Source organism: Lygodium microphyllum, chromosome 10 (genome assembly GCF_053477565.2).
Source record: "Lygodium microphyllum isolate KBCC chromosome 10, Lygodium_microphyllum_v1.1.10, whole genome shotgun sequence".
Lineage (NCBI taxonomy): Eukaryota > Viridiplantae > Streptophyta > Polypodiopsida > Schizaeales > Lygodiaceae > Lygodium > Lygodium microphyllum.
In genome coordinates this window covers 19,852,905-19,875,693 of record NC_141144.1, presented here as the reverse complement: position 1 = coordinate 19,875,693, position 22,789 = coordinate 19,852,905, and the positions used below count along the sequence as shown (strand labels likewise).

Below are 22,789 nucleotides of genomic sequence, written 5' to 3'. Positions count from 1 at the left end.
GATCTCCTCAGGCTCCCTCTCAAAGTACTCTAATAGTGGCCGAGAGGGTGCGTCGATGTCCTCGTCACTGTCCTCTTGCACCTCAGTGCACATAACATATATGGCAAAGGCGGCATCCCTCTCAATGAGATCCATCATGACGTGGTCCTGTGACGAGGTGGGCACTGCTCTAGTGCGGAGATGTTGCCCCACATGCACCAGGGCTCGACTTATCACCTTTGCATGGCTAGATCCGGCACACAAACTATATAAAAAATCCATGGGAACCCACCTGAGAGTGGAGTCGGGAATAGAGCAAGTGAGAGGGTTCACTGCATCACAAAACGATGCTAGTATACTAGAGTCAGGGTCTACAGCGGAAAGCGAGCTCTCTAGACTCAAGGTCACGCAAAACCTAGGGTATATCTAGTCCCCTATGTGCGCGTAGCATGTGGAACTGATCCATGCGGCGAAGGCGGGAGTGGTAGCCATGGCACACAAAGAGAGAAGGAATGAGAGCACAAGTGTAGGAAAGTGGAGAATGAAAGTGAAAATGAGTTTGGAGTTATAGCTTTTATGTGTCTAGGGTTTTAAATAAAGGTTCTTTATAAAGTTATTAACTCTAAAGTTTCAAATTAAAACTCTTACCTTAGTTTCTTTATTTCAGTACTTTAAAGTCACTGTTAAAATTACTCATACAGACAAACACTTCGTTCTACATTATTATATCCTCGAATATGTTTGGGTCGCTGAGTATATTCAAGTCTAACGAGAGAAAATATATAATTTTTTAAAGAAAATAAATCTAAAAGGCCTTGAAATTTCCTTTGGATCCAATTTAATATTAAAATGTAAGAAACGAGCAGCAGAGATGCACTACAATATATCATTGTGCAAAGACAATATTCTCTAGATTATAGACCTCTAACCTGCAATTTAATTATGATTTTTAACTGCATGATTGAGTAATTACAGTATGTATTATCGCACGCTTGGATCACAGTAAACTAAAATTTAAAGTACTCAGAAGTTCAAAAAAGGTATGTATTCGCTCTTTATAAAGTTTTTTTACAAGGATTCCACTATCTCAAGGATATGTGGAGAAGCACATTGTTTACACGTCATGGATTGCTCACTACGAGTCCTGACTTTTCTATTATCTAACTTGAAATAGAAGTTGTAGAGGGGCTCACTGGACATTAATTGGATTTCTTGTCTCAGAAAATAAATGGGCCAATGACTCTCTGCACTGACTACGAAAGGATTATGACCACTCCACAAGATTACCACATCTACGAGCGCTGTATGTGTGTCATCTCGGATATCTTGATCCAAGCTGATCCACTCCCCTCGCAAAAGTCGCCATCTTCTATATCGAAAGCGAACGCACAGAGTTTGTCTAGCAATGAAATACCTGTAATAAAAATAAAAATAATGGTAAGTGATCAATGCGACTAACATAACAATTCATCTAAGCGAGACATATGTCAATTAAATCAAGGTATGCAAAGTAGTAAAAAAGTTTTATCTGAATGTAATATCAGATTGGTTGACCCTGCACTCAATCGTCTCATCAAAATGTGTTCTTTTGACTTCCCAAGACTCACCCAATAGCTGACTCATCCATTCCTCGGATGGACACTTGCATTGATAAGTAATCTTTGTTTTCTTCAAAACATCACATGAACCAAACAAATGTGCAAACAATGAGAATGGAATAAACTAACTAAGATGCACATCTTTGGAGCCTGTGGTGGGTTTCATAGCACTATTGATGTCAGATTTTATCTTCGACTTGCAAGCTCCTGACAACTCCAAGCTACCAATGAACCATTCACCACTAGACAGTGGCGGCAATGGGACATGCTGCAATCTCTGGCTTTCTACCACATACAATGAATTATAAAAAAAGATATTTTGAGTGGCAAGTTGACTTGTAGAGGTATTATCATAGATCAAAGAACCTATCTCTTCATGCCAAACATGTATCTTGCCGCTTAAACATTTCACATTCTGCCATTCATGCAAAGTCGATGGATATAGAGCTGTCAATCAAACAAGACTGAATTAGAATACTGCAAAGACTTTTAAAAACAACTCTGATACAAAAGAATAATCAATGATAAAATTTAACAACTTACTGTTTTGTTTATAATTTGCAATGTTGTTCTCGTCGTGTACAGAGATTTGTTTATGCGTATAAACATGTTGAATCAACACTTCTGTTACTGCACTTGTGCCATTAAACACTTTTCTGAACTCTAGAATTCTACCTTTCCAATGTTTGCTAGGGTTTGCAACATCCTTGCGCTTGACCTTGAAACTCCCTCGAGTACTTGGGTGCATCAAAATCCAATCCAACTTATAATACTTATCACAAATCCAATTACCGCCATTATCTTTCATGTTGAAGACCTCCACTGCAAGTATGCTACTGATATTTTTCCTCCGTGAAGACATCTGTAACAACCAAATACAAAAGTTACCTATCAACATGTGTATAATTTGCAAATGTTCTCTCCAAATGAAATTAAATTTAAATGGATCAATTTAAAAAAGAAACATTGTACCTGTAATTTCTTTCACAAAGATCCCTAGATATGTTGAACAAGAAGTTGACTTATAGCAAGACCATTGTTCCTTCACTGACAGATTCCTGTAGTACAAAAACAAAAGAAATATTGGGTCAACACATACATATAACTTATATAGGCTTTGTCCAAATGCGTTGAAATTTAACCATGGAACAGTAGTAAAAAATGGCAATATACCTGTGGCTTTCTCTGCAAAAAATCCCAAAGATGTTGTAGAAGTTGAGTTCTTAATAAATCATTGTTCTTCACCCTCGGAGATTCTTGGAGTAAAAAAACAAAGGAAAGCTCAGTATGCATGTAACTTGTATACATTTTGTCTAAGCGAGATAAAATTTAACAGTGGAGCAACAAAAAAACAAGACAATATACCTGTAACTTTGTTTACAGAGAAACCCTAAGATGTTGAAGAAGAAGTTGAGTGTTCAAAATCCCAAAGATGTTGTAGAAGTTGAGTTCTTAATAAATCATTGTTCTTCACCCTCGGAGATTCTTGGAGTAAAAAAACAAAGGAAAGCTCAGTATGCATGTAACTTGTATACATTTTGTCTAAACGAGATAAAATTTAACAGTGGAGCAACAAAAAAACAAGACAATATACATGTAACTTTGTTTACAGAGAAACCCTAAGATGTTGAAGAAGAAGTTGAGTGTTCAAAATCCCAAAGATGTTGTAGAAGTTGAGTTCTTAATAAATCATTGTTCTTCACCCTCGGAGATTCTTGGAGTAAAAAAACAAAGGAAAGCTCAGTATGCATGTAACTTGTATACATTTTGTCTAAACGAGATAAAATTTAACAGTGGAGCAACAAAAAAACAAGACAATATACCTGTAACTTTGTTTACAGAGAAACCCTAAGATGTTGAAGAAGAAGTTGAGTGTTCAAAATATCACTATTCTTGACTGTAAGAGACTCCTAGAGCATCAAAACAAAAGAAATTACATGTCAGAGAATGCACATAACTTGCACAGGTTTTCTCCAAACGAGATAAAACTTTACCATAGAACATCTATGGAAGAGAAAAATATACCTGTAGAGTTTTGTGAAGAGAATCTTAGGGCTTTGGTAAAACAAGCTCTGCTCTCATAAAACACATGAAACTCTCTCTGTGCTTGTGCAAAGCAAATGAAATTTTACAGGGTTACAGACAGGGCAAGAAACAGTGAGGCTGTAAAATTTCGTCAGGAAAGAAGAAGCGCGGAAAGAGATATGACAAATTTGAGTTCCACCTAAGAAAGAGGGGGAAACTGAAAAGGGGAGAAAAGAAAAGTTAAACATAAAAAATAAGAAAATGAAAATTTGAGGCACAAACTTCCAAGAAGCGACAGCTTTGTACTCCCCTTTTCCCTTATTTTATTGCTGAGGGAAGATTTGGTCCAAGATATGGCTAGAAGATTCATGTTACATGAATCTGGAATTGTCAGAGAGAGAACTAGGGAGAGAGAAAGAGGAGAGAGAAAGACTGCAGGAAGAGAGAGAAATTGAGTGACAAGGAGAGAGAAAGACTAGAATTGGAGAGAGAAAGACAGGAAAGATGAAGAAGCCATGGAAGCTTGGAGCAAGAAGGGAGAGAAAGATTGTAAATGTATTCATATGTCAAAAAGATGTGAAAAATTACAACTTCTCTCCTTATATACCAGTGTCAATGTGACATGGCATATTATTAGCATTCTAAGTATTCCCAGCTTCTTACAATCCATCCCTTCCCAAAAGTTTTTGTCCCCAAAAACAAAACTAGAAAGAGCTAAAGAAAAGATGGATGGAACAGAGTACTACTCTGCTTTACAGCTTTACAAATAGGGAATGAGTGAAGAATTATCATTACAAGGGCTGAATTTGAAGTACGGAAAGAGAACCCCACTATATACATGATTTGAAGAACTTTAGAAGCCATTGGAGCCATAGAATCTTCAACAAATAATTCCAGAAGAAAGTAGACAGCTTGCTGAAATAACAGTCCCTGCTGGACCAAATCAGCCATAACTTTTGATAGAAGTGTCCAAATGAGGTGTACCACATATCAAAACGAAGCTCTTGAAGAGTACTTTAAGCTCATGTAGATAGCTCAATTCTGAAAATGAAGTACGACAAAAACTGTTCTAAAACAGCGTGCTGTCCTGAACCAGTCTGCACCAATACTAGCTCCATAAGCAATAGGCTTCAGCCACCAATGTATCCTTCAAGTATGCATATTCATCCAATATTGAATCAGGTCTCCAAGAAGCCTCTTCAGAGGGTAAACCTCTCCATTTAATCAAATATTCCACAATAGAACGTGATCGAAGCTTCTTCTCACACTGACCTATAACAGCCTCTGGGATGTACTGAACAATACCATCTTCATCAATAGGTGGCAGCTCATCAACTAAATCCACTGGATCACCATAATAGGGCTTGAGCTGACTAACATGGAAGATGTTATGAATCTTTGTAGAAGAGGGAAGCTCTAGTCTGTATGCCAAATCTCCAATCCGCTTAAGGATCCTGTAAGGGCCATAGAATCTGTGGGCAAGCTTATTACTGGATCCATCTTTCAATGTAGAATACTTGGATTTGGGCACCTTCAACAAAACCAGCTCTCCTTCCTGGAACTCTAAAGGCCTCCTCTTCTCATCAGTATACATCTTCATCTGATCTTGAGCCTTCCTTAGATTCACCTTGCATTGCTGAAGAAGGGTCTGCATTCTATCCAACTCTTCCTTCCCATGAGGATTGATCTTTTCGTTAAAAATGACTGTGGGTAGGGGCACCTTGTAACCATACAAAGCCTCAAAGGGTGAAACTCCTATGCTCGCATGAGTGGAATTATTATAAGCAAACTCGGTCAGGTGTAACCAAGAATCCCATGAGGTTTGGACATCATAGCAAAAATGGCGAAGATAAGTCTCCAACCATTTATTAACTCTCTCTCTCTGTCCATCAGTTTGGGGATGATAAGCCGTAGATGGAGCCAACTTGGTACCCATAGATGTAAATACTGCTTGCCAAAAGTTACTCATAAACTTTGAGTCCCTATTATGGACAATCACCTGCGGTAATCCATGTAATCTGAAAATATGCTCCATAAACTAGTTGGCCACCTGAGAAGCAGTAAACTGAATTTTTGTTGGGATAAAATGAGCTGCTTTGGTGAGTCTGTCAACCACCACATAAATACTATTCCACCCCTTCTTGGTAGTAGGTAAGCCAGTGATAAAGTCCATAGTAATATGAGTCCATTTACCCGTAGGAATAGGCAATGGCTGCAATAAATCCCCTGGCTTATGGGTGCTATCCTTATTTTGCTGACAAGGCATACACTTCATAACGAAGTCCTTGACATCTTTCCACAGTCCTTTCCAATAAAAGCTCTTGCTGATCCTGTCATAAGTCTTGAAAACTCCCAAGTGTCCAGCTAAAGGCGAAGAATGCATCTCCTCCATAATTTTTCGCTTGAAAGAAGAAGTAGAGGGAATAACAATCTTGCCCTTTCACCAAATAAGACCATTTTTAAGCTGGTAATGCGAGTTTTCTTCCATAAGACCTTGCTGTAATTTCTGAAAGATTTGGCTGAATTCCTCATCTAAGAGATATGCCTCTTGTAGCTCTTCAATCCAATCACTATGTAATTCCGTCATGGCTGATACTTTGCAGGCCCACATACGAGAGAGAGAATCAGCCACTATGTTATCTTTGCCCCTTGTATGAGTGATGTCAAAGTCATAATTTTGTAATGTTGCTACCCATCGTCGTTGCTTTGGAGTAAGATTTGACTGAGTAAGAAAATACTTGAGTACGCGATGATCACTATGCACTCTGAATCGGCTGCCATATAAGTAATGGTGCCATTTCTTGATTGCATGCAGAATAGCCAACATTTCCTGATCATAAACATTCATGGCCATCTTCTTATCAGTAAGCTTACGGATTTCAAATGCAATTACTCCATGCTCTTGAAGCAAAACAGCCCCAATGCCACGGCCACTAGCATCACACTGTATAGTAAACTCTTTAGAGAAATCCGGGCATACAAGAATAGGAGCAGTGGTAAGTAATTCCTTTAACTGGTTGAAGCTGCTATCTGCAAGAGCATCCCAAAAGAAAGCCTCTTTCTTCAACCTGTCAGTTAAAGGGGCTGCAATTGCCGCATAATGCTTTATAAATCTGCGATAGAATGAAGATAGACCAAGAAATCCTCTAAGAGAGGTAGCAGTAGTAGGCGTTGGCCAATCTTTTATGCATTGCACCTTCTTGGGATCAGCCTGTATTCCTTTTTCACTGACTATATGTCCCAAGTGTTCCACTTCAGTCTGCATGAAAGAACACTTCTTCTCCTTAGCAAAAAGCCTATGATGTCTCAACACATCAAAAACCTTCCTCATATGCGACAAATGATCCTGAAAAGTCTTGCTGTAGATCAAAATGTCGTCGAAGAACACCAAGACAAACTGAAAGAGGAAAGGTTGTAGAATCTTATTCATCAGGCTTTGAAAGGTAGCTGGAGCGTTTGTAAGGCCGAATGGCATCACCAAGAAATGGTAGAGCCCACGATCAGTCCTAAAAGCAGTCTTGACCTCATCACCCTCTCTCATGCGAATCTGATGATACCCTGATCTCAAATCAATCTTCGTGAAGAATCGAGCCCCCTTAAGCTCATCAAGCAAATCATCTATCCTGGGTATAGGATACCTGTTCTTCACTGTTATCTTATTAAGATCCCTGTAGTCAATGCACATTCTGAAAGATCCATCTTTCTTTTTGACTAACAGGACTGGGGATGCATACGGTGAAGAACTGGGTTCAATAAATCCCATTTCAAGAAGCTCTTTGATTTGCTTGGCTACTTCCTCTCGTTCACATTTTGATAGTCTGTAAGGTGGCTTATTGATTGTCTTTGAGTTGGGTTCCAAATCAATGGGGTGATCCACCGCTCTCTTAGGAGGCAATGAAGTAGGTACTTCAAATAAATCTCTATACTCCTCAAGAAGAGCTGTCAAGGCTAGATGGTTTGCTGAATTATTGGGCTGATCCTGTGTTTCTTTGTTCAAATGCAATACAAATATCTCTGAGCGCTTCTTGTACTCTTTCTTGAGTTGTTGAATGGTGATAAGCTGAAAATCAGATCTACTAGGGATTCCCTGTAAACAGATGAGCTGTCCATTGGAGAAAAACTCCATATATAGCTGTGAGAAATCCATAGTAATCCTGCCTAAGGTCATCAACCAGTCACAACCAAGTACAATATCTATGGGCCCCATTTCCAAAGTGATCAGGTTTACTTTGACTTCAAAATTTTCAGCCATCTGCAAAGAAACCTGTGGACAAATCTGTGTGCTGATTTCCTCTTCACCATTAGCCACTTGTACTCTAATGGGCTGTTGTAAGTCGGTGGGAACACAATTCAACTTGTACATAATGGATTTATTGACAAAACTGTGGGTACTGCCACTATCTATTAGGATGAACACTGGCTTTCCACATATGCTTCCCTTCATACGAAGTGTATTAGGGTTCTTAGATCCCGTCCAAGCATCCATAGAGATAGAACAATTAGTGGCAGCAGGCAACTCATTACAAAATCCACCAGGATCAAATGGGATATCACCGCCTGGATCAAAAGGAAAAGAGTCAGATGGATCATAGAAGTACTCCTGTCCACCATCATCCTCGAAATCTTCATTTTCAGCATTGATTGGGACTGCATTAACTTCATCTATGTCATTTTCAAGGTCCTCAAGAACTAGCATACTCTGAATTTTTGGCTTGGCATTTTTGTATACACACTTTGAAGCATGGTCAGGAGTATACTTTTCTCCACACTTGAAGCATAAGCCTTTGTCCTTTCTTTCCTTGTAAAGATCCATGGGAATATTTCTGGAATTTGTATTGGCTAAAGTAGACTTAGGCTTATTGTCACCTTGCTTAAATTCAACCTTTGGACTGTTTGCTGTCCTGAAATTGCTTTGAATCCTAGAAGCATTAAATGGAGGATAAATTGGTATCCATAAGCTCCCACTAGGCATATGATTGCTGCCATAATTGTTACCAACTTGCCCTTGCTTTAAAACAGTCCTTGGCTGTCCATAACTTGGCTGAAATGAAGACTCTTTCCTATACTTCCTTCCAAAGCGCTCTGCAAGCTCAATAGCCTTGAAAAGTGAAGTAGGATTCTGTGCCATAACATCAGCTGACAAGGATGGTTCTAAACCATACATGAACTTGTGTAACTTGGCCTCATCACTGATGTTTTCCACATACATGGTTAAGTTGAGGAATTGGTTTGTATATTCTCTTACACTTAGGCTCCTTTGTTCCAAGTTATACCATCTTCGCTCTAACTTCTCTTTTTCAAGAGGTGAAACAAAGACTTCAGCCATAAGTGCCTTGAAAGCTTCCCAATTCTCAATAAGTACATTCTCTTTCTTGATATACCTCCACCAAGTGTGAGCAAATCCTTCTAAGTGGAGGGAGGCAAAATGTATCTTCATGTCATCAGTTTTAGGAAATATGTCGAAATAAGACTCCATCTTAGAAGTCCATTCCTCTAATTCTGATGGTGAAGATGACTGGCCATTGAATTTGGATAAAACAATTTTATCCTTGAATTCTCTATCATGGAAAGGTTGCTGTCCCAAAACTGGCTGATCGGAATTTCTAAGTACAGAACCCCCAAAATGAGATTGAAATCTTCCAACAGGTGGCTGAGAATTACCATGTAATCTTCCTGTTGGTAAAGCACCCCTAGAATGCTGAGTATGCAGTCCAAAAGCTTGAGTATTGGCGCCATTCAAACTGCCCAAATAATCATCATGCCTTTGTGAAGCTTCTCCCACTTCATATTGACTATTGGGTATGCCTCTTCTTCCTATGATCCCATCTCCATAACCATTTTGGTTGGATGGCTGAAGTGGAACTGAGGGGTCACTATTTGAACAAGCCTTCTCATTTGCTTCTTTTGATCCCTTTTGTGATTGCATGAGTTGAGAAAATTGTGCCATAAATTGGGCATTAGATTCTACCAACTTATCAATGGAAGCACTGGTTCGGTTAGTTGATTCCATCATCTTCTCAACAGTAGACTTTGTTTGATCAAATGATAAAATCATATGCTCCATTGCTGACAAAATAGTCTCATGGCGTTCCTTATGTCTTAGTTCATGGGCACACAAAGCGTCATTGAGTATACTAATCTCTCCTTGTTGAGGCTCTTCAGGGTTCTCTTGAAGTGTGCTTTCCATCATAGAATCCCTGATTTGCTGTGCATAGTCCTCCTGGACCTTATTTTGCCCTTTATGCCCTGCCATACTAGTGCAGTCCTGCAGTACCCCCTGTCAGTAAAACGGCTATAACTTTGGCTAGAAAACTCCGATTGCAAAATTTTTTTGTGCGAATCGAAGCTTACAATGCCCTCTTCGAGATGAGCTATACATGCTATAACAGGTTTAGGACAGAAAATTCTGTAACTGAATTTCAGAGTCTGAACTGTCCAGTCCTGCACCCTGTTTAGACCTGTAAGTGCCCTGTTTTGACCCTGTAATGCAAGAAAGTAACCTCAAATGGCTACCAAACCCTGCAAAGGGGTATATAGGACCTGTGGGTACCCTGTAGTACCTGCACCTGTACTTCAGTATCAAAGGGTGTACCTGTATCCACCTGTAAATACCCTGTGGGTAACCTGAAAATGCCCTGTTTTACCCTGTTTTACTCCAGTAGGTACTTGAGTCGTTGGAAAGTCTTCAATCTTCAATTCTCCACTCGCTGTACCTGTGTGAGGGATAAAACGGCAGGACGGGCTCCCTACACGGGCTCCGAATCACCGGGAGGTGGGCAAAGTTCCCCCCGGGTCGGTTGGTTGCACCCCTTCGGGATCTTCGATAGTGAGGGAGGGTCACCTCTCTTTTGTCCCACTATCTCCCCCGGCATCCACCTTTTTCCTCGGTGGGAATATCAACATGGCAGAGGCTAGTGTACTAAGCAATCAGCATGATATGCAATTGAAAAATATTCATTCAGCCTTTCATGAGATGCAATTGATTGAGATAAAAGAACTTGAGATGGGAGAAGGGTTTTACCTATGCAATTCAGTGACTCACTGATTGCTAGTACTTACCCTTTACAATTTTCCAATTTAGGCAAAAGAGAATCAACCAATCAATTGGATTAGAATAAGCAAAGGAATCAATCAATGTATTCAGTCCATAGGATTCAAATGTTATGCTGAAATCTCAGATTAAGGCCATTCATTCACTGATTGAAGCTAATATGCATTAGGCAAGCATTGCATTCATGAATAGATGAATTCAAGCAAAGGTTGGCTGAGAATTTGATGAAAATGTTCAATTCTTTAATCTCTCAGTCAAATGGCTTAAGCTCAGCAATTGGATTAATGAGAGAGATTAAAAATTGAAGAGAAATACCTTGACATGGCTGAAAATAACTTGCCAAATGCTTGATAGGGCTCCCGGTTGTCCAATGTTAGCAAAATACTCCATGAAGCTTGCTTATCTGATGGTTGAGACCAATCTTGAAGCTTCAAATGCTTGAAATTGAAACATTAAACCCATTTCCCCCAAATTTTGCTCCATAGAAGCTCTTGATCTTCAATCTTAAGCCATCCCGTGCTTAATCCTTGCAATTTGTTGAAGAATCCTTGCTGAAATGATTCCACGGGCCAAAAGGATGAAGAATCTTCAAGAAATTGTCAAGAAATGGAAGCTTGGGCTGAAGCTTTCATGGCTGCCCATGGACTGTTCACCTAGGGTTCAAGGGAGCTGAGAAATCTTTAAATGTTGCTGAGAATCTCAATGTGGCTGAAGATTTATGCTTGGAATGGATCAAGAAGAGTGCCAAGGCTGAGAGGAAGCAAGCTTGAAGCAGGGCTGGGCTGGAATCAGCCCGAAAATTTCGCCGCAATTTTCGGGGCTGTTTCTGGCCTGTATGCTGCCCAATCTTGAGCAATCTTATGCTCAATCTGAAGCTCTTGAAGATAGGGATCTATTCCAGGTAGTTTTTGGTCAAGAAGATCTGAGATGAAAGAGATATGAACAGATCTTGGGGCTGAACTTCCATGGAACCTGCAGGAATTTCCAAGAAAGGGGAAAGAGAAACCCCTCTTTTCAAAGTAACCACAGTTTGTTCTCAAACTAAGCCCGGTTAACCATCCTTTACCCTAGTTACCTTCAATTTTGCATAAAATTTGGTGACGTCCAACCATTTAAGCCCTTATCCGCCATATCTGACCTTGGATATCTCCAGATGTAGTCATTGCTAACTGTAGTTGTCCTGCAGCACTCCACTAGTCACTGTCTTGTACCATTTTTGTCTGAAATTGGTTTTGAAATAGGAAAATGAGAGTGAAAATGGAAGAAAATAATGGATCAAAGATTGAAGCTCTGATACCACTTGTCAGAGAGAGAACTAGGGAGAGAGAAAGAGGAGAGAGAAAGACTGCAGAGGAGAGAGAAAGACTGCAGGAAGAGAGAGAAATAGAGTGACGAGGAGAGAGAAAGACTAGAATTGGAGAGAGAAAGACAGGAAAGATGAAGAAGCCATGGAAGCTTGGAGCAAGAAGGGAGAGAAAGATTGTAAATGTATTGATATGTCAAAAAGATGTGAAAAATTACAACTTCTCTCCTTATATACCAGTGTCAATGTGACATGGCATATTATTAGCATTCTAAGTATTCCCAGCTTCTTACAGGAATCCCAGCTCTCTCATTGGTTAGGCCTATATTTGTTTATTCACTCCTTAAGGGGCAAAAAAGAGAGTCCATATTTCTCCTAATGCCTACTTTGTTTGTATTATGTTCTATTCTATAGATATTCTGTAAGTGTTCTGTGGAATGTATATGAGACTTTGGGGAAGTTTTCTAGCCTTGGAAAGAGATGAATATAAGTTTAAAAGTTCTTAAGAAAGTGGAAGAAGTAGTTGCTGAAGATTCAAGTGAAGATTGTAGTGAAGTGACAATAATGAGTACTTAATATGAAGAGTCATTGTAGTGGCTCTGGTGACCTTTCATATCAGACATGCCTTTTGGAAGAGGCATCCACAACCAAAGAAGGATTATTATGAGTTCTTATTGAGTATTGTAGAAATGATATGATGTACTCTTGATTGAGAGAGAAAGAGAGAGTCAGAGATAGCCAATTCTATGCAAAACAATGTATCTATCTATGAGAGATTGTGAGAGAAAACTATGACAATGAATATGAATACTATGTGATATTTTTCCATTCAAAGTGGTTTTTTTTTTGTGTTCTCTTTGTCTATCAATGAAAAATATGAAGAAGATGAAGAGCAATATCAATTTTGTTGAAGATAAAGCCATGGGAGATTGTTTCTATGATGCGATGTGAAGATTTTTTATTATGGTGTTCTTTTTCTTGTTGTGGTTCTCTAAAGAATGAAACAAAAGCTTGTAGAATTCCCTTTTCCTTGGTGTCTGCATTTCTAATAAAGAGAAAAAAGCAAGGTGGTAGAGTACATCTATATGGAAATTAAATTTCTTGAGATATATCCTAGATATAGTAATGTTTGTGGGAAAACAAGAACCCCTTAATTCTAGTAAAGAAAGCCAAGAAACATCCAAGGAGGGATGAGAGATTGATCATGCCAAATGTATACAAGAACAAAACAATTGATTGAAAAAGAAAGAAAGTATACAAGCACATAGGATGTGACTTGGTGGGAGTTTTTTTTCAAGAAACAATAGAAAATACTTACAAGATTACAAAATTAGCAACTAACAGAACCTTTTCCATGGCCTAAGAGTTTGAGTACTATGGATCCTCTTGCAAGGAGTGATGTATAAATGTTAGAGAAAATCCGAAGGATCTTACATCCTGAGGAGCGAGAAATATACCTTGGTAGTAGAAGATCAAGAACAATAAGTGAGAAGCTACAATAAATATGGCAAGTTGACATTAATCATATTAATGTAGGCTCACTTGTGGCAACATTGGCTTGGGATAATGAGACGAGTCATCCATTTTGGATAGCAAAAGTTTTGGAAGTTAAGAAGGATGATACTTTAGGTAGGATTTCCTCCATAGAAGTGCATTAGTTTCAAACAAAGCATAAGGATACACTTGCAAGTAAGTACACACTAGCCATGAACACTACAAGAAATCCTAAAACAAAAGGAAAGCAAGAAAAATTAGGCCACAATGCACAAGCACATTGAAACTTGATGAGATGGATATATTAGTATATAATTTTCCCCTTACAACAACGACTAGACATCTTAGGAAGTCAACCATAGTAACTCTTAAAGAGAATGTTTCTACTTTGCAAAAAGATGACGATGTTGCTATTGATTATGATGTGTTAGAAGTAGAGTTGAAAACTTGGAAAAGAAAGGTATACATTTAGAAGAAACTAATACTCTTGTTGATAGTAGAGAAGATGATGCATCATCTAGTTCAAAAGGTGAATGGGTAGAAGCTTTTGATATAGGTGGTGCAACAAAAGAGGAAGACGAAGAAGAGTAAATGCCTTACAATTATGAAATTTAGCATTTTTAAAAATCTTTTCTTATTGAAATTTCAATCATTTTAAAATAGATATAAATTTAGCAATTGTTTACAAATCTCAACAGCAAGTGTAGATGGAGTCTTGTAGTGAATAGCAAGTTTCACATGATGGATAATATTTAAATACTATTATAATTTTTTTTGAATTTTCTCTCAAAATCAAGGCACTTTTCAAGATGAAATATTCAAAAACTTTAGCCATTTTATTATCATGTTTTTAAAACTTTCTCACAAATGTGTGATTTTAAATAATTATATAAGGAGATGGTAGTTTTTAAGGGAATTTTTGAAAAGATTCGAAATATTTTTCCTAAGACAAAATATTATCCAAAATGTTTGCAAGTGTGTTACCCCAATCTACTCCCTATATATGGATAATATATTAATAAATGCACTATCCCACCCTCGAAAGTCCCATTCCCTTACATTCACATGGTATCATACTATCTTCATGGTGAATCCCACGTGACCCATAAACTAAAATTAGCCTTGCAAATCCTTTAACTAAAGAGTAACTTGGCAATCCAGCTCACTCAATGTTAAACTCCCTCAAATAGAGTCACCTATTAATGCTTCTTTAATAAGCTTAAAGACCTTCCATGATAACATTCTCAATGAGCTTAGCTCTGCTTCAAAAACCATATCATTATCAAGATTTCTAATCTAAGTCATTGTTCTCCTAGCTCTTAGTATCTTGTGTGCACTCATGTGTATATATGAGAGCCATATGTGCAAGATGCATTGATTTTTGCAGTTCAAATCCCATATAAGCAAGGCTTAAAGCTTGATGTAAGGATGGTGTATGACTCTTCGAAAAAAACAAAAACAAAACAAAAGGAGAAATGAAAGTAATGTGTGCACTCACTTGCACCACACTTGGTGGTCATCAAGGTAAAGATGCCTAATGGCCTCAATCAATTACACCAATTTGAAATCCCTTGTCTTTAGACCTGAATAAATACTCAGGGCATATCAATGGTAGAAAATGTATGGGAAGTTTCACCTTACCTAAGTGTTTGACCAAAATCCCCAAGTCATTTGCACCCTTTCTTCTAATTTGCAACTCCATTCACCTAGTCTAGTGCTAAAGGGACAAACATGCAAATAGTAAGGATGAAAATTCTTTAACCCCTTTTCCTCATCATTAATGACATTTTCTATCCATCCACCATGGAGATTATTGTTATTGCAATGGCAACCCACAATAACAAGTGAACCAAACGATCAATCATTTATACTAATATATTATTTATATATGCTTGTGCCCTTGCACATTATTTACATTATAACCTATACATGGATTGGATCCTGAAGAGAGATACTTGATGAAGTTTGGCTTGCCTAATGTAGACCAATCTACCAACCCAATCTTTTGTGCATAAGAAGACAAGCACTCTCATAGAAAACGACTACACTAGAGGCTTTAAACTGCAAGTATTGAAGCACACAGAGAAAGCCAACTCTTTCATATGTACTTCTAATGAGTCTTGATCCTTTCATACCTTGCAATTACTCCTTTCTAGCACTTCAAGTCATCCTCATCATGGAATGACTCATTAAAACCTAAGCATTGCTCTAGCAATACTAACAAAGCATTATCAAGGAAATGGAAGGACTCATTGAGTCCTAAGCATTACTCAAGCAATGCTGACAAAGCATGTGAGTGTGCATTTAATACTACCTGGCCACATAATCAAGCATACCCCCCAATTTCATGATCAATGTGCAAATCTTATCTTTGGAATCTTTATCGTTTCCATGTTTTCCTTTAATGAGAATGTGGTTCATTTTTTACTTCCCAACCATCGTCAACAAAAAGAATCGTTTGAAATTACATGGCTTCTTGGAATGTTTGTGTCAATGTAACTTTGAGGTCTATTGATCTATTTTAATAGCTTTCTAATTTAAGACATTGTATAAGCGCATATTTGTGCTTCCAATCATCTTTGCTATGCTAACACATTTCAACTATATGGAGATAGAAGCACACTTTGGGTGTAACCTTCCAACCATTGTGCTTAGTGAAGCATGGCTAAGGAACCAATTGCAACCTAAAGCATGGCTAAGGCTACATCAATTGCAACTTGATGCATGGGTGAGACGTAAGACCTCTCCTGATGAAGATCTTGATTGATATTACTTATCGGGCTTGTTACTTCTAAGACCCCTAGTGTAGGTCTTTCTAGTATGCTAACTAGATATCTTGGCCATTGGAGTGACCTAAAATTCCCCCTCTTTCAAGTCCTTCATTGAAAGCGTCATTTACAAGAATATTCTTTTACATTACACTCATAGTAGTCTATCGCAATCCATGGGCTTCCATGCACAAATGGATCCTACCACATTTCATGTTTGGTGGAGTCTCTTGATCATCTAGGCATATGTATAATTGTCCATTTGAAGATCTCTACAAAATTTTCCATTGACCTAACATTAAGCTTGAACTCTCAATTGTTGTGAAAAGTGGAGGAAGAAGTTTAACAATGAAAAGATTCAATTGGAAAAGTACATAAATTGACAAGAATGTAATATTGATGCAAAACCATAGCAAAAGGACAACTCTATTGACAACAAATCAAAGAATTTTGCTCATTTGATATAAAGAATTTTGCATATGGTATCAATTAGTTCTCAATGATGGCAATTTGGCCATGTACGAACAATCAAATCTTCAAGGATGGTACCAACCGCTCTTTGGCACAATATATGTGGTGATGTTTTGGCCTATTTGAAATCCTTCTATAGCAATGATAGGTCCTTCAAAGTCTTTTACAATGTCCTTTAAAAAGTTTAGAAGACTCTTCTGAAAACCCAGCCATGGTGGTGGTAGATGTGTATATCAATTCTTTTTTAACCTAATATATTCTCCACGCATTATTTTAAAAAATAGTTGTCAAGGAGTGCCTCCAAGTGCCCCGTCGTTCAAATACACATTCGCATGTGCAAGGTGGGTATGTGCAGGCAGATATGACAACCATGTACAAACTTTCCTCTTCTTGCATTAAAAGTTCGAGTCCTTCGTACTATGGGAAGTTCAAGTATTCTGGTGGGGAATGATTGAGCATTTTGGGTAATCCTTGGGTGGAGGTGGCAGCTTCTCATGTGCTTTTTCCCCTTCCTTTACTATCCACACCATCATCATACCCCATGAAGTGTGCATCTCGAAATGGCAATGCATCAGCCACACTCCTGCATTCCCAAAAAAGAGAAAGCCTGCTTATCAGAGAGAGATTGCAAGAAAGAGTGACATGTTTGTAGAGTAGAATAAAGATTAAACATCATAAGACCTTTGAAAGGCATATGTACAATCTAAGCAGAAGAATTGCAATATATCCAGGATTAAACACCATGCAACCTTCCAAGGCAAGATTAAGCATCGTACAACGGTGGGCATCTATACAGTAATGGTAAGATGGGAAGTCATCCAGGACAATCAATCATGAAGCCTAATTTGATGGGTCACATGCTGCTTGTCTGCCTCTTTTTGCTTTAAATCATTTTCCTCTTCATCCATCTTGCAAAGAAGGCAAGGATCCATAGATAGAACAGTAGAAATGAAAACAGAGTTACATCATTCCACATCCTGTGTTAGAGAGCAGAAGTTTCAAGGAAGGACAGAGTACAATGCAGTTATCTTATCGGTGGATATCTTCTAGACTTGGTGATACAAGAGAATCTGAGTATCAGTTTCTTGTTACCCAACAAAACTTAGTGAAGACTTAGTCCTTTTTTAGTTCTTTCATGCAAATGTGCAGTAATCGTACCGGATGGTCTTCATAAGGTACTGATTCCCTTTCATATCTTCAATGCAAAGAGTGCAGTAATCTTGTTGACAGTCTTCTCAATGACAAAGGAAAATGTAACAATACTAATTATTCCCTTTTAGTTCCCTAATGCACAGGTCACAGGAGCCTTGTTGTCTAGTCACCTTACTGATACAGGAAAATGTACTAAGTAGAAGGTGTACCAACTTCTTAATATTATCCATCTTCTGTAATCATGCAGAAACCCAGGCTCTATGTTGAGTACTCCCAAGGCATGGACTTAACTAGGTGTTATGGGTGTTCCTGGCACATTCTGGACTGTCAACTGATGCACAACATAAGACAACTCTCTACCAATTTTCAAGCTGCCCCCAAATTTAAGTGGTCATCAAAATTCTTTGTAAGCAAAGCAGTGCTAAACAAGGCCATACCTGGATTGTCAGCAAGGAAGCGCAGAGCAACCCACCCGCCAGCCGGAACAGCAACAGTGTTCATGGCAGGGGGGTCTACAAGGTTGAATTTGACTGGATCAGAGGTTGAGTTGTAATTGCCCAGGCCCATGCCCACCACAAAGAAGTTGTACCCATGCAAATGGAAGGGATGGCTCTCGACAAACAAAGCACCAGTGTTTTGCAACACCAATTGCACACTGGTCTTGTAGTCCAGCAGCACCACTTTAGTCCCAGAGCCTGAGTAGATCTCCTGTAGCGGAGTAGCAGCTGTGTAATTGTAGTGGAAGATGGGCATATCAGGGAAGTCTTCTTCAAACACATCCTCCGTGTTGGCTATGGACTGTTCTGCCCACTTCGAAGGTACAGAATTAGGGTGAGTCTCCTCATAGTATGCCTGCATGTAGACAATGTTTGAAAGGGTATTCTTAGTTACAGAGCCGCTCAATGCTTCAGCTGTGCAATCTGAGCAGCCAAAACCTATGCCTAAATTCATACAATGCTGGAAAGGCAGCCAGATCCTAAACACTGAAATCATTGAAAATGGAGTAACTTCTGCTGCCAGACAAAATGAAACGCATGCAAACAGTTGCTGCAGAAAGGTAATATCTACACAGCTTTAACACACTCTATAAACTTCAATCTCTACAAGCAAACAAGCCTACATGTCACTTGTCATTGCAGGAAACAAATAAGCAACTGTTGGGAACATAAGATTGTAAGTCGTGTAAGAACTGAAGTCTACATTGGCAGCAGTCACACAGTTAAATTCCTTGATTGTGATACCATTGAAACACACCTGCAGGATGGAAATGGGCGGTGGTTGAAAGGTGATGTTGTTGATGGATGTTCCAACCTTGTCACCAGCAGGACCATGGCAAGTTTGCCCTGCAGGGCATTCAGTAAGGGCATATCCAGCTGTGAAGAAGAAATGCTTGTCAACTGTCTGTGGGACCTTGGTGGGATATTGCTCACTGTTTAGGCTCCTCAAGCTGGCCACATAATTCAGTGCATAGGGAGAGTCATTGGCTGCAGGGAACTCAGGGAACTTCAACTCTTCCACTGACTTTTGTTTTGCCCCCTCATAAATGAAATGGCCTGTAGTTGGTATCTCAGGAAAGGGAACGCGTTCCGTGCTCGGAGGAGAGTATATAGAGGCTCCCATCACATAGTCATCCACCTCTTGATCAGCAGTCACCAACACATCTGCTGTCTGGCCAGGTGCCAGCACTATCACATTGGTTGTGTATGGCTTTGCTAGCAGGCAGTCTGTCTCTACAATTGTCAACTTGTGCTCTGCAACTTGGAAGAACATTTGAAAATTCATGGCTGCATTCACAAGTCGGAGGAGGTAGGTCTGTCCCTTCTTTACAGTGATGACTGGGGCATCTGCAGAACGCAAACATGTTATGCAATGGATACTGTACTCACAATAAGTCTTAGAGAAATTCCCACTGTATTTCCCACAGTGGAAATTATGACGGCATCATGAGGTTCTGGGAGGGAGGGACCGCAGACCTAGCTAGGTGTGGTTGGTGTCAGCCAACCGGCAGTCCTCCTGTCCCCCATCGCACCTAGCTAGGTATGCAGTGCCTCCCAAGCAGAAGCTCATGATGTTGAACACTATGCAGAGAATAATAAGGGGAGAACACACATTTTCCCACAATGTGAGAAATGTCAAAAACTTCTCGTGGCTGAGTGTCAGAGCAATAGGAGCACCAAAACACTGTGAATCTTATTAAATGCACAAAGTACAGCTATAGACAGTGCTTTTTGTGCATACCTAACTGCAGTAAGGTGCTTTCAGAGTGTCTACTTTGTTTTATGCCCCATGCCCAACTCAATTTATGTCTTATCCACTGCTTGTTAGCTTCAGCTGGTCAAGTGTGAGTCTTCTATGCAATTTTTCTGATATATGTATTTTATGCTTGCAACAATATGGGCTTCGCCACTCCCCTCGGGAGTGTAGTACAAGTATTTGATCTTACAGGTGCCATATAATCAATTGCAGGGAAACCTCATGAGTCTACTCTTATGTAGCCTGCTGTCTCTGCTCTGCTGCTAGTATAAGATTTCCCATAGACTAGAAGCATACTGGTCTACATTTTCGCAAAACATGGATCATATACATATAGGTGCAAAGATATTCAAACATACACACCAACATACATGATATGCAATTGTGGCACATGTGCATAAACATATGATCTCTACCTAGGCCTCTTTCAAAAGATACCTGTGGATAGACAGCAACACAAAACTAACCTTGTTCTGAAAAATTGTAGAGCAAGCCAGGTTGCCCATTCATGGTCGTCGCATTCGAGATATTGTAACCTGCCCCATCAGCCAAACCATATCTCTCCACATCCAGCACATCCGCCATCCACCATTCACCTGGAAAAATGGAAGGAGCAGGCTGTCATGTTTTTGCTATGAACCCGGTTCTGGAGTGCATCAGATGTTTTAGCTGTTGCCGTTTCCCTGTGATCTAAAAATGCATCTGAGTCTGCAGCTTTTGCTACGGTTTATTGAAAATGAACAGCTATGTCTTAGCATCTAAAGCTGAAAGTACCGCTCTCATTTACCATGACTAAACCCTGAATCCATGATCACAAAGCAAATGGATGTAAGAACTTTGACTGTGCTATCCACATGATCACTCAGTGGTCCTCACCTAGAACAATAGGAAAGTCTGCAGCTGGTTGGATTGGAAAAGGGTAAGGCATCCCCTTTTTGGGCATAATGACTAAAGCTCCATAAACAGTTGCTCTGAGCCAACTTATGTGGGCATGCCAGAAGAGGGTTCCTTGCTCCCTCACAACTGTGAAGTTGTATGTGTAGGCAGTGTTTGGCTGCAAAGGGCATTGTGTTATATAGGCAGGCCCATCTGCCCAGTTGGTGAGCATCTGCCTGATTCCATGCCTGCAAGCAAAAAGAGAAATTTAGGATTACAGGGATTCCAGTCAAAGCAATGCCATGAAGCTGGTCTATCAAATTGCTTGACATCCGTCTACTAACTGAATGAAGTAATTTCCTTCTCACAACAATTGCCCATCCAATAACATATTATAAGCTCACTTTATCACAAGCCCTGTATAAAAAGGAAGAGAAGATTGCCAGTCATTTTGGCACAAACACACAGCCTCTGAAAGCTAAGTACATAACTAAGGGTTTGAAGTAGGGGGGTTTCATTGATAGTTATTTAGATGTGATATAGAACTGGCTAGTGTCATAGGGCATATGGTGGTTGCTGGATTGAGGCAGCTTACCAGTGTATGGTAATACTGTCGTTGACATGGTTAGAGACCTTGACATAGAGTTGATCTCCTTGTCTCACATAAAGAGTAGGCCCTGGAAACTGGTCGTTCACTGCCACAATTTGCTTGGTGTGGCCAAGCCGGGTTACATTGAGGTAGCTCACCTGCAATTAATACCCAGCAAGCAGCTTCATGTAACTGAATTAACGTATCAAAATAACTGTGCTTCATGCAGAATTATTTTGCACCCTTAATGAATCTCATCTGACCCTTACTTTAACAGCTTTCATTGATCTGTCTATATTATAGATGATGGAGCAATATTCATCAGTCGGTATTGAGTTCCATGCAGAATTATTTTGCACCCATAACTAATCCCATGAGGCCCTTAATTAAACAGCGTCCATTGATCTGTCTGTATTAATCCCATAGACTGACACTTAATTTAACAACTCCCATAGATCTGTCTAGGTTGATGATGGAGGTAAGGGTTCATTAATGAAATAGCATACGCAGCAACTAATATTACAAAGACTTCAGAGGATGGAACACGGGTTGTTAGCTACCTTGAAGTGCAAATGGTGGGTGCTAGTTCCATCTGGATTCAGGACAGAATTGGCATTGCAGTATTGAATCAACGGAAGGGAGACAAGGAATGAGAGGAAGTAAAAGGAGCTGGAGGGGAAGAAGGCAACCATATTGTCCAGGCCGGCGCCAACAAACCAGTGATGAAGATGGGGATATTGATCAGAGGGGCAACCAACTTACAGTAATGGGATGGTGCACTTGTACAGGCAATGGAGGTGGAACGATAGTCCTCTAGCTGTGGCCTGTATGGGTGTGAGAGAGAGAAAGAGAGACCCGTGACTAGCCACTATTTGTGTGTGCGCTAATCAGACAGATGTCCAAGTCTCAAGATGATGCTGTTATCGTTCTATATATATAGTTACATCGTGTGAGTAATAGATGTTTGACAGAGTCTTGTTTTACCTCCGTTGACTGAGCAAACACTGAGACAGTCTCTGAGAGAAGGAGGAGTTGTCAAATATGGAGTCAGAGGCTCAGGGCTCATTTATTAATATCACATATCTTTCCACCTAACAAACCACAGCATCTATTGCTTGTAGTGGCACTCCAGCCTCGCATTGATTCCTTACTCGCTTTGCTTTACTGCGTCTAAGGGCGGATTCACAATGGGGCGGCAGAAGTGAGTGATGTGGAACTCCTTGTCCGGGT

At 39.5% G+C, this 22,789-nt stretch overlaps 1 protein-coding gene and 1 long non-coding RNA gene across 2 annotated transcripts; one reads left to right on the top strand and one right to left on the bottom strand.

Annotated features, from left to right (window-relative positions):
- Positions 1-16,648: 16,648 nt before the first annotated feature.
- Positions 16,649-22,461, bottom strand: LOC148029771 (laccase-4-like). The gene is made up of 7 exons (XM_087686093.1): positions 22,120-22,461; positions 21,566-21,717; positions 20,971-21,218; positions 20,562-20,690; positions 19,096-19,685; positions 18,279-18,693; positions 16,649-17,272 (listed from the first exon to the last, which is right to left on the bottom strand). Exons 1-7 carry the CDS (start codon positions 22,249-22,251, stop codon positions 17,118-17,120), a joined length of 1,821 nt encoding a protein of 606 aa, XP_087542219.1. The 5' UTR covers positions 22,252-22,461; the 3' UTR covers positions 16,649-17,117.
- LOC148029772 (uncharacterized) lies at positions 17,272-21,188 on the top strand. Its single transcript, XR_015692097.1, has 2 exons — positions 17,272-17,864; positions 18,089-21,188. It is a non-coding gene; the product is annotated as an uncharacterized LOC148029772 (long non-coding RNA).
- Positions 22,462-22,789: the final 328 nt, after the last annotated feature.

Coding starts and splice junctions, on each gene's coding strand:
- LOC148029771 (XM_087686093.1), bottom strand. CDS start 22,251: ATGGTTGCCTTCTTCCCCTCCAGCTCCTTTTACTTCCTCTCATTCCTT. Junction 21,718..22,119: donor CCCACCATTTGCACTTCAAG/GTAGCTAACAAC, acceptor TATTAATTGCAG/GTGAGCTACCTCAATGTAAC. Junction 17,273..18,278: donor CTTCCTTGCTGACAATCCAG/GTATGGCCTTGT, acceptor TTGGGAATGCAG/GAGTGTGGCTGATGCATTGC.